The sequence below is a fragment of the Jatropha curcas genome, chromosome 3, assembly GCF_041381405.1.
Source record: "Jatropha curcas cultivar XTBG-Jc1 chromosome 3, XTBG_Jcur_1.0, whole genome shotgun sequence".
Classification (NCBI taxonomy): Eukaryota; Viridiplantae; Streptophyta; class Magnoliopsida; order Malpighiales; family Euphorbiaceae; genus Jatropha; species Jatropha curcas.
Window position 1 is genome coordinate 23,506,809 of NC_143153.1, and position 16,117 is coordinate 23,522,925.

Consider the following 16,117-nt stretch of genomic DNA (forward strand, 5'->3'; position numbering starts at 1 on the left):
TGACAGTTAGCACAATTGTATGAAGATAAGACACAATTGTAAGAAAATAAGTTGTTTTATGTTTTTAAATAATATCTTTATCAAAATAATATCTATAAAAAAGATTATATTTAGCATTATTATATTAATATAAATTTATTTCTTATTACAAAACAATTAATAAGCAATCTACACGCTTAAAAGTGTGAATAAATAATATATTACTATTAAATAAATAATATATAAATAATTTAAAAATATAAATTGGAATATACGGATACCATAATTTTTAAAAAGTAAGACATTCACATGTTTAGAATACACTATACTAAATAAGCAATACATTAATATTTCAAATAAATAGACAATCATTTATAACAATCATAAAAATAAAAAAAAAAATTTATTTCAATATAATTAGTTGAATTCTCAAAATTATTATCACCATTAAAGTACATTAATAATGTATGCGCATTTTTTGATATAGGTCATACCATACATGATTTTTATTATTGTTAGTGAAAGACTTCGCAGGATACTTAAGGAAGCATATCTTAGTTAAGAATGACAATTTTATCTGATCCGGCGGGTACCCGATTAGATTCGATCTGATGTTGGCAGATTTTGATGTTGAATAAACAGGTTTGGAACGGGTTCGGATAGTGTTTTTACTACCAGTATCGGATTCAGATCGGGTTCAAGAACTCAGACACCCGTTACCTGTTTAATGAATATTTCAAAAATATTTAAAAAATAATTATTTTTCTAAAGAAAATATTTTTTATATATACACCTTTTTAATTATAATTAATCCTATAATTATATTAAATACTTATATTATAATTTTTTATTAAATCAAAATAATAGTTTTATAATTTTTTTACTTATTTTATTTTTGAAAAATAAAAAAAATTTTTTAATGTAAACGGGTATTTAAACGGGTTCGGGTATTGAAACAGGTAATTATAATTAGGTTCAGGACGGGTTTGGCTATTACAAGTGAATTTCAAAATGGGATCGGGTACTTAATTTCTAATCGAGTATTTAAAGAGTTCGTGTATTTATAATGCATTTCAATCATTTTATTATATAATTTTATTATTTTTAAATGATGTTATAAAAGATTATTTCATCTTTAAATATTGCTCTGCGCAATGCGCGGGTGCTAACACTAGTAATATATAGAAGTAAAGAAGTCTATTTGAAATGACAACCAAGTGTAAGTCTCTCAAATTGTCAAGTGTAAGGAGAGTAGTTATTTACCATAATTGTAAGAGAATAAGTTGTATTGATATCAATTGTAAGAAGATAAGTTGTTTTTTATTTTCAGATAATGTCATATAGGAGAAAAAAAAAACTAAACTAATATTAATAATCAAAAACTATTTTATTTGGAAATAAGAAAGGAATATAAGGGAAAAGAATTTCGATAATTTTCTTTTCAAATTAGAAGAAAAATAAAAAACTATAAATTTAAATTTGTAGAGAAAAATTAATTTTATTTTTCTTTATAACCAAAAATAAAGTAACATATGTTTTTTTCTGAAAAAAAATTTAGTTTCTTCTTATTTTTTCTTAAATTTAGATCCGAAAAATGTTAGTATTCAAAACTATTTTATTTGCAATTAAGAAAGAAATATAAGGAAAAAGAATTCCAATAATTTTCTCTTCAATTAGAAGGAAAATAAAAAAAAATGTAATAATAAATTTGTAGAGAAAAATTAATTTTATTTTTCTTTTATATCCAAAAAAAAAGTAATATAAGTTTTTTCCGAAAAAAATTTCTTATTTTTTCTTAAATTTAGTTTTCAAAAATGTTAGTATTCAACTAATTGGCCATGCTTAATTTTTTTTTGTTCATGTTCATGAGTTTTTTAATCCAATAAACTCCCCCTCTCATTTAAAGTCACCCTTTAACAAAAATTCATCATTATGCTCATCAACTAACATCGAAAATCTGTTCACAAAAGCCTTAGACGTCTTCTCCTTCCAGGTCGTTGATTTCTTACCTCACCTCGAGACAACCATCCAGGGCCCAGACTGAGGGCCTGCTGAAGCCGAAGCTTCTGGAAGCACAGTATCCGGGTTGGGGTTCTACATACTGGCTTCAGGAGTTTTAAATTGGCAGTAATTTACTCGATGCCCTAGTTGTCCACACTCATAACAGATTTCTGGGAGACTTTCGTATTCGACCTTCTAAGTGCGTACATTCAACTTGAATTGAGCCACAAGGGGCTTCTGTGGGTTAACAGAAACAGCGATGCGAGCAAACTTGCCTCGCTAAGGTCCTTAGTATTATGGTCAATTTTTACAACTCTACCAATAGCTGCACCGATAGCATGAAGAATAGCTTTATGATATAAGTGAAAGACAAACCAGGCTATCTAACCCATACAGTAATTGCCCTAATGGAAGAGTCATGCAAATCAAAACTTGGGTGCCAAGGCTCCACCATGAGATAACTCCCAAACATAGTCCAGGGGCCATCCAAGAGAGCATGTTGATAATCAATAAAATTTTCTAATTCGGTTTAGATAACTTAATTGTTCTGCACTACATGAAGAATTTTAATACAACACAAAAAATTTTCTATACTATTCACTTTCTTCAAGTCATATCGAAAAGGTTCATGCTACTATTTATTATTCACGAATTTACTCTTTATATTTTATAAGTTTTCTTCATATAACGATAAATTTTTTTGGACCGATGTAAACGTTACTATATAATTGTGTAGTGTATTATGTAATATCCTTGCTCACACCGATCATATTATTTTACACTATTTTTGTTTACATTGATCCCAAAATTTACTTTCTAACTCTAAAGAAGGGAGAAAATTCATATTTTATGCAACTCTTATTTGTATTTGATGTTAGAAGTAATAATTTTAAAATAAAATTTGTATAATCATCTAATGAAGTATATTCACCTTTACAAATACACTGGTTATAACTAAAACCAAACAAACAATGAAACGAAATAGAGAAAGATGAGTTAAATTATTTTATTAACGTTCGTAACTAATAACATTAGTAAAGTGTTTCTTTAGTTCGAGTTACAGACTTTGAATACCATGATATTAATTATAATAAAAAGAATGATATTTGTTGTTTTACAAAGTTATGTTTAACAAGTTTAACATTGAATTCATTATCTAATCTTTTATTCCTACCAATCATTCACTACAATCCTGTCTATAATATATTTTAAAAAGGAATTGGGAGAGGAACACATCGGGGAGGGTAGGGGACATTAGAGTTGACAAAAATACCTACTAAGTTCATAAATTAACAAAAATAGTTTTAAGACTTTTTAATTTTTATTGATTGAAAAATAAAGGTAACTTAATTGGATTGGTTATATCAGTTTCGTGCCAAATCTAAATTCTATTGGCTAATAAAATAAAATAATTATTATTGTAAAAGATTACAGTTATATGTTTTAATTTAGTAAGTTTATTATATAGCGAGAAAATTACTTTAATTAAAATTTATTGAACACAATGTAATTTATACACACATAAGTTAATATTACATGTAATATTATATAGATATTGATAATAATAAATCAAATACAACTCAAATGATAAATATTGATATTATATATTATAGATATTGATAAACGTGATATTAATAAAGTTTTATGCTCTATATTTTTCTTTGATTTTGTGAAACAAATTATAATTATTTTCGTTGTAATTTCATATTTTTGTATCTATGAAACTATAAATTAAGGTAACAAAATAAAAAATAATTTTAATGTGCTAATTATCATTATTTGTGCTTACATTTTTTTTAAAATATATTGATTTAATTATTTTTCCTAATAAATTTTATTTTTGTTAATATTTTAAAATGCCAATTATTATTATTTATGCTTATAATTTTCTTTCATTAAATTAATGTTTCATCTTTTGTAATATATTGTACGGAAAAAAAACTAAATCACGGATATGTTCAATGAGCATGCGTGCAATACACATTCATAAAATCTAGTAAGTTCAAAAACTTGAACTACGGATATGTTCAATGAGCATGCGTGCAATACACATTCATAAAATCTAGTAAGTTCAAAAACTTGAACTCCAGTGAACTTTTGCTTATACAAAATATTAAAAAATATGAATTTATAAATAAATTATATAAGATTCGTTTAGATTAAATAAGATTGAAATAAAATAGTTAAATTATACTTTATTATTTTACAGAATTTACAGATAATTTGTATGTTTAATTTTTTACGTGTTTCACCAAGTAACACATTATATTATAAAGAAATTTTACTTTATAACTTTTAATCAAGTGGTTTTACTTAATAAAATGAGAGATAATTTTTGAAATTAATTTTAGACAATGGATGTACACGACTAGTTTAATTTACAGTTAAACTAAATAAAATCAAATTAAAGTGAATTTTCAAAATGAAAACTGTCCACTTGAATATAATTCAAAATAGATTTAGTTCAATCGATTTTATGTGTAGTTTCAGATTGATTCGTTTAAGCCTGTTTTTTAAATTTCACTAAAAATCAGAAAAAAAATTAATTTATCTGGTACATCTTAGACCAACCTAAATTAGGTTCTCTTTCTTAGACCATTAGTTAATATAACATTTAATAATAACTCCAATTAAATGCAAATTAGGCCACTGATCTTTGCTATAACCCTTTATGTTCACCCATCTACTCCCACCAGGTAGGTATGCTGTACAATTTCTTTCTGTTTGCTATTTATATTCTTTCTCTTGCTCTCTCCTATATTAGTTATTAACGTGGGATAAATAATTTGAAGTAAAATATAAATATATATTTATTCATAGAATTTCATATAAATATATTCAAGAGAAGACTAACAAAAATCTTAATTTTCATATAAACGATTAGATTAACTAAATGTTTATTATTTTTATTATTAACTAAACATCTATATAAGTTTATCGGTCACAATCCTACAACTGCGGAATTCACTAACAGATAGATATAAATAAGTTCTCATACATATAGCTACATAATTTAAATAACTGCTGACTCTAAATGTTACTTTTCTAGCTCTGAGGTGGAGAAAACAGAACTTTAGTCGAAACAATGAGGAATCTACTTCCTAGAAAAATTGAATAAAAGAAGAGTGAGTTTTATAATGAATAATGATTAATGCAATAACACATCACACGAAATGCTTCCTAAAATACTAAAATGAATACAACCAGTCAAATATATGGTACAGCATCAGCACCTACAAATAATTATACATTCAAATAATCAAACAAGTAAAAATTAGTAAGTGACATCATCGAAACCCCAACGAGCCTTCCTAACACATGGCCCGCCCTCTCAAAAAGAGGTAGGGTTTTCAAATGTCATTGTCATTTCTCTATATTTCGTATTATAAACAGAAATGCTCTATTTTTGTTTAATGCGATTGTTGTTTCATACACCAAAGGGAGAGAGAGAGGAGAGAGAGAGAGAGAGAGGAGAGAGAGAGATGAGAGAGAGAGAGAGAGAGAGAGAGATAGAGAGAGAGCGAAGAATCGATAGAGCGAGAGCGAAGTCTCTCGATATATATCTGCTGCTGTCTCTCGATATCCTATCTCTAGCTATCGCGCGATATCTCTCTCTATCTGCGCTCTCGCTCTAGCGCGGCTTTTGTACTGTATTTATGGTTCTTTTTTTAATTTTAAAATTGTTGATGTGTAAATAAAATTGAGTCCCATTTTTATTTACTTATCCTACTCAGTTTATTTGTAATACACGCGCGGTTGCCAATGTCGAAAGGTGTGGAAAGGTGTTTACTTGGTGTAAAATTTTTGACTTCAAGCACATAATTGGTTTTCGGCAAAATTGGGGGTGCTGTAGGGTTAATTTATTCAGAGAGCAATCTATGTATTTGGCCATTTTTATATTATATGCATATAAAACATAAAACATTAGATTATTAACAATGAATATATTACTTTTAATGCTACTAGTTTTTTTATAACGTGCTTTTATTCGTTATATAATCATTTAATTTTTTTATTTATATAATATTGAAGTATAAATCCTTATTTAGATTATAAATATAATGAATATTTTTTTTAACATGCCTTACAATATAAAATCTAATTGAAAATAAAACAATATTTTTTCTTCTCTGTTTAATAAAAAAATATAGCTTTATTATTAATTAATTATATAAATAACTAAAAATTTGCATTTACCATATTGCAAAATATTTTATAATTTGGAGATACTATGACATTAATCTAATAAATCAATATTTGCTCTATATAAAATATAAATTTGATATTGTCATCTTCTAATAAGATGAAGTTAAGTTGAAGTTTTATTAATGGTATGTAATATTTTGGATTCCATGTGTTTTGCATAAAATCTAAAATTAAATTGCTTAGAGTTCCAGATAGGGATCAATGTGTAGATAATAATATTGGTAATAGAAGATCGTTTGTCAAGTTTATAAATAAATATAAATAAGATTAAATTCAAAAATTTCAAAGTCCTATATATTTATTAAAAATTTGAAAAAAAATTAAAAGCTCAAAGGTCTAATTATCTTTATATCAATTTTAAATTGCTTTAAAAAAGTACATCTAATTAAATCATAAAAGATAAATGAAATTAGATAAATTTAAAAAAAAAAAGTAGAATGAACTATTGAATAAGAATAGAGCTCTTGAATTTTCTCTTTATTTTATCTTTAAATTTAAAAGCTGAAAATGGAAATGCTAGAAAACATTATAAAAAAGATTTCATTAGATTAAAAGAGGAAAAACATTCTTATTTGATATATTAGTAAAATACTATAATTCCATAATTCTATTCTTTTTGTTAAATTAGAGTTAGAAAAAATTTTAAAATATAATAATGTGTAAATAATCCAAATAAGTCTAAGTCAAAGAGAAAATTTTAAAAAATTTATTTTAATTTCATTGTATTTAACTAATAGACTTTAATAGTAAATTATTTAAACATATTTTAAATACTCAAAACATAATAAATTAAAAGAATTTAAGTTTGATTTTCAATTTAAGTTTTATGTGAGAATCTATAATTAAGAACATCAAAATCTATTAATTATAAAAATTATTAGATAATAATACTGGAAGATCAAATAGGTAATATAAATGTACATATTTTATCAAATTAAAATGCATAAAAAATGGAATCTAACTTAAAAGGTTCTTTAAAAGGATAAACATATTTTCTCCAATTAGAATGCATTAAAAATCTGACTAAAAGTATATATATTCGAAATTTTAATTAAATTAAAGATAATATAGAAAATTTCATTATTTCCTCTTTCTTACATTTATAAATAGTCTAGATAGATAGACCATTATTATAGATAAATAGATTATAAATTATAGATAGATATCATGAAATATTGAAAATCTATTGTAAATTAATTTTTTTTTTCTATTCCATAGACTTTAAAACTTTGAAATTTTAATTATTGCATTATCTCTATATATTTAAATTTTATAATAATCTATACTGATTGATTCTCAGTTGTAAATTGTTCTTCTAATTTCACATGCCATTCTGTTAGTATCGGTCGGGAACTTTTTTTCTTTTTCCTTTTCCTTTTCCTTTTTATATTTTCATAAATAGAATATGTGGTTGTTGACCGTTTCATTGCACAGTCTTCATATTCACCGGTTTATTGAGGCTGATAATAAAAATAACACTTAATGAATTTTCTAAAAAAAAATAAAATAATATTTATCAATTTGATTTATATTATTTTGCTGTTTTTGATATCAATTTTGTCCAATGTAGTGGAACTCCCAATATATTAAGTAATAGATTTAAATATGTGAAATAATAATAGTATAAATTATTTAATTGATATTTGGATAAATTGGTAAATTAATTTTAAAAGATTAAAAAGTCAAGCTCTATAAACCATTAATTTTATCTAAATAAATTATCTTTGATGATTAAAGGGAAAAAACTTATTCGTCAATAAATAAATTATTTTTTTTTATACCACATAATTTTGTATTCGTTTGAATTTCAGTAATGAAATTTTACTATTTATTTTCAAAAAAAAAAAAAAATTAGTAGAAATGTGGTAGGGGCAATTTTGGGTTTTGAAGAAGTAATCATATTTTGGGTCTGGTTTCATGGTGGGTGACCCGATCCAATCGAAAAAATTAGGTAATCAAATTAGACTAAACGAGAGCAAAAACTATTTCCTTGCAAAAACTGTTTACGCCAGAGGAAGATAATCAAATTTCTCCCGAAAACTGCTTCTCTTTCGCTTTGTGCAGAGGCAGATATCGCTGATGTCTACCAGCAGCAGGAGATGCCTTACTATTTTTCGGGTTCATCGGCTAATGGGTATTTTTGATTCCGTTTCTTATAGAAGTTTTAAAAGCAGTACATATTTGAGAGGTAAAAGCAAATCTGATTCTTTCCATAACATTCATGATGCTTTGGCTTCTTTTGATTTGATGCTTCGTAGTAATCCCTCACCTCCCGTTATGGAACTCAATAAAATATTATCTGCACTTGTTCGAATGAAACATTATTGCACTGTCATTTCTCTGTCTAAACAGATGGAAATGTTTGGAATTTCACGTGATATTTGTTCTTTTAATATTTTGATTAATTGCTTCTGCCACCTAGACCATGTGGATTTTGGATACTCTCTTATGGGAAAAATCTTCAAACTAGGTTTTAAGCCTAATATTGTAACGTTTAATACCTTAATCCATGGGCTTTGTAGGGAGGATAAATTTGGTGAAGCTGTGGATTTGTTTGATGATATTGTTGAAAAAGGGTATCAACCTGATGTTTATACCTATAATGTGATTGTGAATGGTCTGTGTAAAATTGGGAAAACCAATGTGGCCTTTGGTGTTCTGAAAAGAATGGTCGAGGAAGGTTGCCTGCCTAATTTGGTGTCATACAGTGCTATCATTGACAGCCTCTGCAAGGACACATTGGTTGCTGAGGCATTAGACCTCTTCTTCAAAATAAAGAGCGAAGGTATCTTACCTGATGTTGTGACATACAGCACCTTAATCCGTGGTTTGTGTATGTCAAGCAAATGGAAGGAAGCTTTTATGTTGCTTAACCAAATGTTGAGAGCAAACATCACACCAAATATAATTACCTTCAATGCTTTGGTTGAAAGGCTCATGGCGTAGTCAAATTGATGATGCAGAGAGGAATAGAGACTGATGTTATCATCTACAATTCATTGATGGATGGATATTGTCTATACAACGAAGTGGATCAAGCTAGAGAAATTTTTGACATGATGATAAGCCAGGGTTGCGCACCTACTGTTGTTACTTACAACATCTTGATTCATTGTTACTGTAGGAGAAAAAGGATAGGTGAAGCAATGCGGCTTCTTGATGAAATGCCTTGCAAAGGCTTGAGTCCTGACCAGGTCACTTATAATACTCTTATATGTGGCTTGTGTAAAGAAAAGAGCCCTTGGGCTGCACATAAGTTTTTCAAGGAATTGTGTGCCAGTGGCTATTCTCCCAACGTGGTGGGGTACTCGGTTTTGATAGATGGCTTTTGTAAGCATAGCTGTCTTGATATGGCATTGGATCTATTTCACGAAATGCAAAAGAACTTGTTGAAGCCTAACCTTATTATTTATAATACCCTAATTAATGGTATGTTCAAGGCTGGAAAGGTTAAAGACGCAAAGGAACTGTTTTCTAGACTTCCCATAGAAGGGTTGTATCCTGATGTTTGCACATACAATACAATCGTCAATGGACTTTGTACAGAAGGATTATTAGATGAAGCATTAAAGGTGTTCAGGAAAATGGAAGTGAATGGTTGCTTGCCAAACAGTTGCTCTTATAACGTGATTATCCAAGGATATCTCCGACACAATGATGTGTCCATGGCAAAACAACTTATTGACGAAATGGTTGGCAAGGGGTTTTCTGCTGATGCCACTACCGTGGAGTTGGTAGTAAACAATGATCTGCTTGTGAAAAAGCTACTAAGCTGCTCTACAAGTTCTCAAGGTTTAAAGTTAAAGTGAGATTTTAAAATGGAATAATTGTTGTGCAGTCACAGGAGGTATTGTTCTGTTTTTATTTGCTTTGTTTGTCTTGAATTTGCTGCGTACACATTGAATCCTGCATAAAAAAGAAGCACGCTCGATTAAAAGAGGGAACTGGTTGTTTATATTTGCCTATTATATTTCAAACTAGTTTTCTATTTGCCTTCAATATGTGGTGGTTGTATATATTTGAATTCAATGTTTTGAATCTGCTATCAAGAGAAAAAAGGGAGCAGTGTTGTTTCTTTTCATTTGTTAAATTTGCTATCCAACATAATTTAATTTTTGTTCCCTCATTTTAGTAAATCTGTCTTAATATATACATATATTAGTAAATAAAGTGCTTATAATGAAATATTCAAGGGACGAATTGAATTCAAGGTACAGCAATGGGATAAGTGCTACAGTTCAGAGATGCCAAGTGAAATTAAGCGAAAAATATGTTTATGTTTAGTTGATTTACCAATGTGTATAAATTGATTTAAGTATTTATATGATGATGCTTCCGCAGTATAATTATGGAGTTGAGAATTATTGACTTAGTATGTTTTATTATGAGGAGTTGACATTATGATGATACATAAGATCCGATCACTTGAGGATATTGAAGATTGAGTGTTCATTTGATATTTGTGATATTAAAGTTATTAATATTTTTTCAAGTTTTTGTTAAGTATTATTTTTAGGCAAAATTATTGTAGTGTTTCTAAAGAAATTTCCGAACTTTTATTTTAAATATTTGTAAGTTCATTATCTAATAATATTTAAGCATCTTAATATTTAAAAAAAGTGCCTTCAGAGTATTTTATCTTTTCTTTTCAGCACAGAATGTGACATCTGTTGATATGTCGTTCGGGAACGGTTAATGGGTATTGCATTTGATAGTATCAGCAAGTCCTTCCAACCAAAACTATAATTAGGAACAACAAACAGATTCTCCAAGTGTTGATACTTTGCAGAATCTTGCACCTACAGATTCTACTTGGGAGGATGTCTTCTTCATGTTTCCGGATTTCCATCTTGAGGACAAGATTAATCTCAATGAGGTTTAAATATGAGTTGTAAACCCTAATTTAGTTGTTTAATGAATTAAAAAGAGTATTATCTCCCCTTCTCTCTCTCTCTCTCTCGATCCCTTTCTCTTTCTTCTTCTTCAAATACTTATTCTCTATGATGATTGTGCTCTCGTGAACTCAATCCTTAACTGGTTTCTTATTAATTAATTAATTAAGATCGAATAGTATCTAAGAGCTGTATGGTATTATTTATTTTTTAATTCAAATATTGCATACTTTTTTAATTAAAATCTTTTAATTGCCTACGGTTTACGATTATGATTTAAAAATAAATCACTTTAATTATATTTATTCATATAGTTTAAGATTTTTTTAATAAAATTAATTATGCTCGAATAATCTTTAAGAGCTGTATAATACTCCCTCCGTCGAGTTCCATTTGCAAAAGTACTATGTCTACAAATAAGTGTCACATTTGTGGATTTTAAAAATAATAATTTTTTTCCATTTTTATTCTTTGCAAATGATAAATATTAATTGCTATAATTTTCAAAAATCTTTCTCTCGTTATTGTAAATAAATATAATATAGTCAATTTACTCAAATAATTTATTACAAATTAGACAAGTTAAATGACTTTCTTAAGGAACAAGAAAAGCACAAATGTGACACTTATTTATGGACGGAAAAAGTATTACTTATTTTTTAACTAAAACATTATTTGTTTTTAATTAAAAACTTTTAATTGGCTATGCATGGATATTTTAATATTTTTAATTAAAACCTTTTATTTTAATTGGAAATAATTAAGAATATTTTAAGATTTTAATTAAAATATTTTAATTGCCCATGATTAAGGATACTTTAGGATATCTCTTATATCTACGGATAAATTAAAAAATTTCATTATTTCCCTTCAATATCTAATATCTAATTTAGGATACTTTAGGCTATCTCCAACATCTAATTTTATATTTAACATGCAACTACTTTTATTTCAAGATTTTATCTTTACTAAAAAAAGCTTCAAAATGACATAAAAAAATGTTAATATGTAACTTAAAAATCAATGCCCAAACAATTATATTGGTAATAGAACTTATAGAAGTTCCTCTCTCAAGTTTATAGATAGATATATATGAAGTTAAATTCAAAAATTTCAAGTTTTATATATTTATTTTAAAAAATATTTTAAAAATTAAAATATCAAAGGGTAATTATCTTTGTATCTATTTTAAAAATTATTTTTAAAAAATACGTTCAATTAAATCATAGAAAAATTAAATGAAATTTTATAAATTCGAAAAAAAAATAGAATAAAGTATTGAATAAAAAGAGAGCTCTTAAATTTTTTTTGACATTTCATCTTTATAATGTATTTTTTAATAAGATTTCATGAGATTAAAAAAGAAAAAAAATTTATGATATTATTCAAATACAACAATGTGTAAATAGTCGAAATAAATATACACTATTATCTTAAAAAAAATTAAAGAGAAAGAATATATTTAAAAATTTTATTTTAATTTCATTGTATTTAACTAATAGGGTCTAATAGTAATATATTTACCCGTATTTTAAAAAATTCAGAACATAATTAATTAAAAATTTAAATTTTATTTTCAATACTTGTTTTAAGGTTTTTGATTTATTTTTTAGAAAGCAATATCACATGACAACCTATAATTAAGAACATCAAAACCTATTAATTGTAAAAATTATTGGACAACAATAATGCAAGATTAAATAAAGAAAATATATACACATATTTTCTCCAATTAAAACGCATAAAAGATCTAACTAAATGAATATATTAAGAATTCTAAATTAATCTAAGGCTATTATATGAAATCTCATTATTTCCCTCCTATTCCCACATTTATATATAGTATAGATAGATATTATAGATTATAAATAGATTATATATATAGATACATTACTTTTGTTTCTAAATACTTGTCGCATTTGAAATTTAATGTCTCTAAAGAAAATCATAAAATTTGTCTAAGTTGTAATAAATTTTTGAGCAAATTGACAACAGTCCACTTTCCTTTTTTGTATTATAGCTAATCCTTCAATTGTCTTTTATATCCTTATTAAATTGTCAATTATATCCTTATTAAATTTTATCTTATTTTTAATAACTCTCAGTAATTCTTATTTATTATTCCAATACAATAGTTGCTCATGAGTTATTTAAAGTGTGCATAACAGGAAAGTTACATAAATAAAATTGTCCTTTGGCCATAATAATTGTTACTTTTTTAATCTATGTGAAAATAGAAAGTGGACTATCTTTTCAGGACAGAGGGAGTATATCATAACTAAATAAATAATAAAATAACTAAATATATAATAAAATTCCAACTAATTAAATATATAAAAAATAAGAAAAAAACAATAATAATTTAAATTATGGTTCAAGTAAATAATTAATACAAATTAAATTAAACTTATCATAAATCAACTAAAAACATTTAAAATCAAATAAATTACCTAAATTATTAAAATAAAATATAAATTTGAAAAGCCAAAATTAAAATGAATAAATAAAATGTAATATAACAAAATAAATAAATAAAAATTAAACCATGAGGACAATAAAAACTATTAATTAGTATGCTTCCTCTAATCAACTGGTGCATGAGGTCCTGCTATTGGTACGTAAAGGCATAACAACAGGTGCATAAGACTCTTACTTAATGGTCCATAACTGATATGAACAAAATGAATTTTTAACATTTTTGTCTACAAAAGTCACTCAATTCAGCCACAAAACTCATATTTTTCATTCATATTAATACCAAATTGATTATAAACATCTCCATTGTATTTAAATGATTATTCTCCAAAAAAACATATTAAATAAAGTAATATAACAATATTAAAAGCTCTATCAAAACTACGAAGAGAATACAATACCTTTGGTTTAGATTAGATTTTTGAGTTCGAGAATTCGAAATCTAACCGCTTGTTAGATGTTATTCTCATAAATCATATACAAGAACTGTTTTTGACTAAAACAATAGAATTCTCATAAATCATAGATAAGAACGAAACAACAAAATGGATTTTATATGCAATGATGCTCTCAGCTTAACAAGTTTTTCTTTATCTTTTTTTTTTTTTTTTGAATTGATTCTCATTGATTGATTGTCCAAGATACGCTCCTCTTCTTCGTAATAAGGAGTTCTTAATTTAATCTCCCAAAAATCCTTCTTTCTCTCTTCTGCCTCACGCTCCTATCTCTTTTTTTCTTTCCATTTGTTGTTGACCTTCTTTCTCTTTTGTTGTGTTTTTTCTTTTTTAGAGTTAACTCATTATTATTTGCCCTTCTCTATTTTTTAACTCCTTAATTGATAAGAATCTCTTCTTTTCACTCCCCTACTCTTCTTCTCTCTTCAATTCTTATCTCTTCTTTTCTCCCCTACGCTAACTCTCTCTCTCTCTCTCTCTCTTTTTTTTTTTTTTTTTTTTTTTTTTTTTTTTTTTTTTTTTTTTTTTTACAGACCCTTTTATTTATCCTTCAACAGTTACTAATTACTTTAGGGTAATTACTAATTATTTTTTGGATTTTGTATTTTGAGCTTTTGCTAATTATTTTTTAGGCTTTAAATATATTCTTAGCCTAAACCAAAATTCAATTCTAAAATATAGTTTAATATCTATGAAAATTATAAACCAAGCAATCCGTAAAATTACCAACTTTAAATTAATTAGAGAATTGAAGGGTTTTCATCATTGAGCATAAGGGTAACAACTAAGCATTAACAGTAATCTATATTGTACGTAATTTTTTAACAATTACAATTATTTTTTGTTTCAATTCAATCATTGTTCTTTTTCATTTTTGTACATAATATTAGCAATTCTATAATATATCACATAAATAATTATACATATGCTAAAATGAAAACCATAATCACTGTTCAAGGAACAGTGATTTGGCTTCTCTTATATTACCCATTTTATCCTTTATTATTGAATGTGAGTCACTTTTTTTTTTTTTGAGGGAAATTATTTATATCTTATATATGAGGAATCCAAAATGTCTGAATTAACAATGCCTTTTAGTAAGTGGGGCAAAAAAGCAAAAGTGTGAAAATTACAATTAACTGAGAATAATCTACTGAAACGAGCCGAGAGCTTGATTTCCCTCTCGATAGACATGGCAGAAAGAGACATTGGATCCCGAACTAGATTCTTGATCTGTTTGGCCAATCGAGGCTTGCCGGCTGAATCTGAGGAGGTGATGAAGTCAATTGTAGATTTGGAGTCACTCTCTATAATAAGGGGGTAGGCCTGTAAGTTTTGACTCCAACGGAGACTGAAAAATAAGGATTGGAGCTCAGCATCTTCAGAGTCTCTGGCATGAATTGGGAAGCAGTATGCAGCGATGAGGCTACCTGAATGATCTCTGATTATGGCACCTCCCGCAGAAGAAGAAGAAGTGTAGGAAGCATCTACGTTGAGTTTGTAAAAGCCAGGTTGTGGTTTGACCCAAGACACCAGCATAATTTTCAACTTTTTGCCGAAAAATTCAGGCAGGTAATCTTGAAATAAAGGGATGGACTTTGCAAAGTTTGATTCTGAGTGAGCAACCCCCTACTTGTAGATCTATGTACGAATCTGTTCCAGCAAGTGAGGAACATGAAAACCTCCTTCGCCCTAGGTGAGACAGCAGTAGGCTGACCAAATTGAGTAGAGAATTAATTGGCAAATGTATCTAATAATTATACCTGTTGATGTTTTAGGAGCATAAAGAAGCCACCATGAAACAAGTTCTTGTCAAAGGGAAGGAGCTGTTAACGCTTTATTAAAGAAAGAGTCTCGAAAGAATTTCCAAACCAGCTGAATTTTCGAACAATTAAAGAAAACATGATTAGTTGAACCCTCAGCTGCACAGCAAAAGGGACAGCAAGAAGCAAGCTGGATTCCCATCTTTTGCAAATGAGATGGAAGAGGCACAACCCCTTGCAAAATTTTCCATGTGAAGATTGAGATTTTGGCAGGAATATTTGGATCCCAAATCGAACGGTAAGAGAGAGTGGCTGACTTCCTTTGTCTCACCAAATCATATGCTAA

General features: G+C 27.1%; 1 protein-coding gene across 1 annotated transcript; it reads left to right on the plus strand.

Annotated features, from left to right (window-relative positions):
* Positions 1-8,138: 8,138 nt before the first annotated feature.
* Positions 8,139-11,259, plus strand: LOC119369265 (uncharacterized). Its single transcript, XM_037635464.2, is given in 3 exon segments — positions 8,139-9,112; positions 9,115-10,033; positions 10,839-11,259. Coding segments are annotated over 2 exon segments (1,728 nt in total). The 5' UTR covers positions 8,139-8,265; the 3' UTR covers positions 9,996-10,033; positions 10,839-11,259.
* The last annotated feature ends 4,858 nt before the right edge of the window (positions 11,260-16,117 follow it).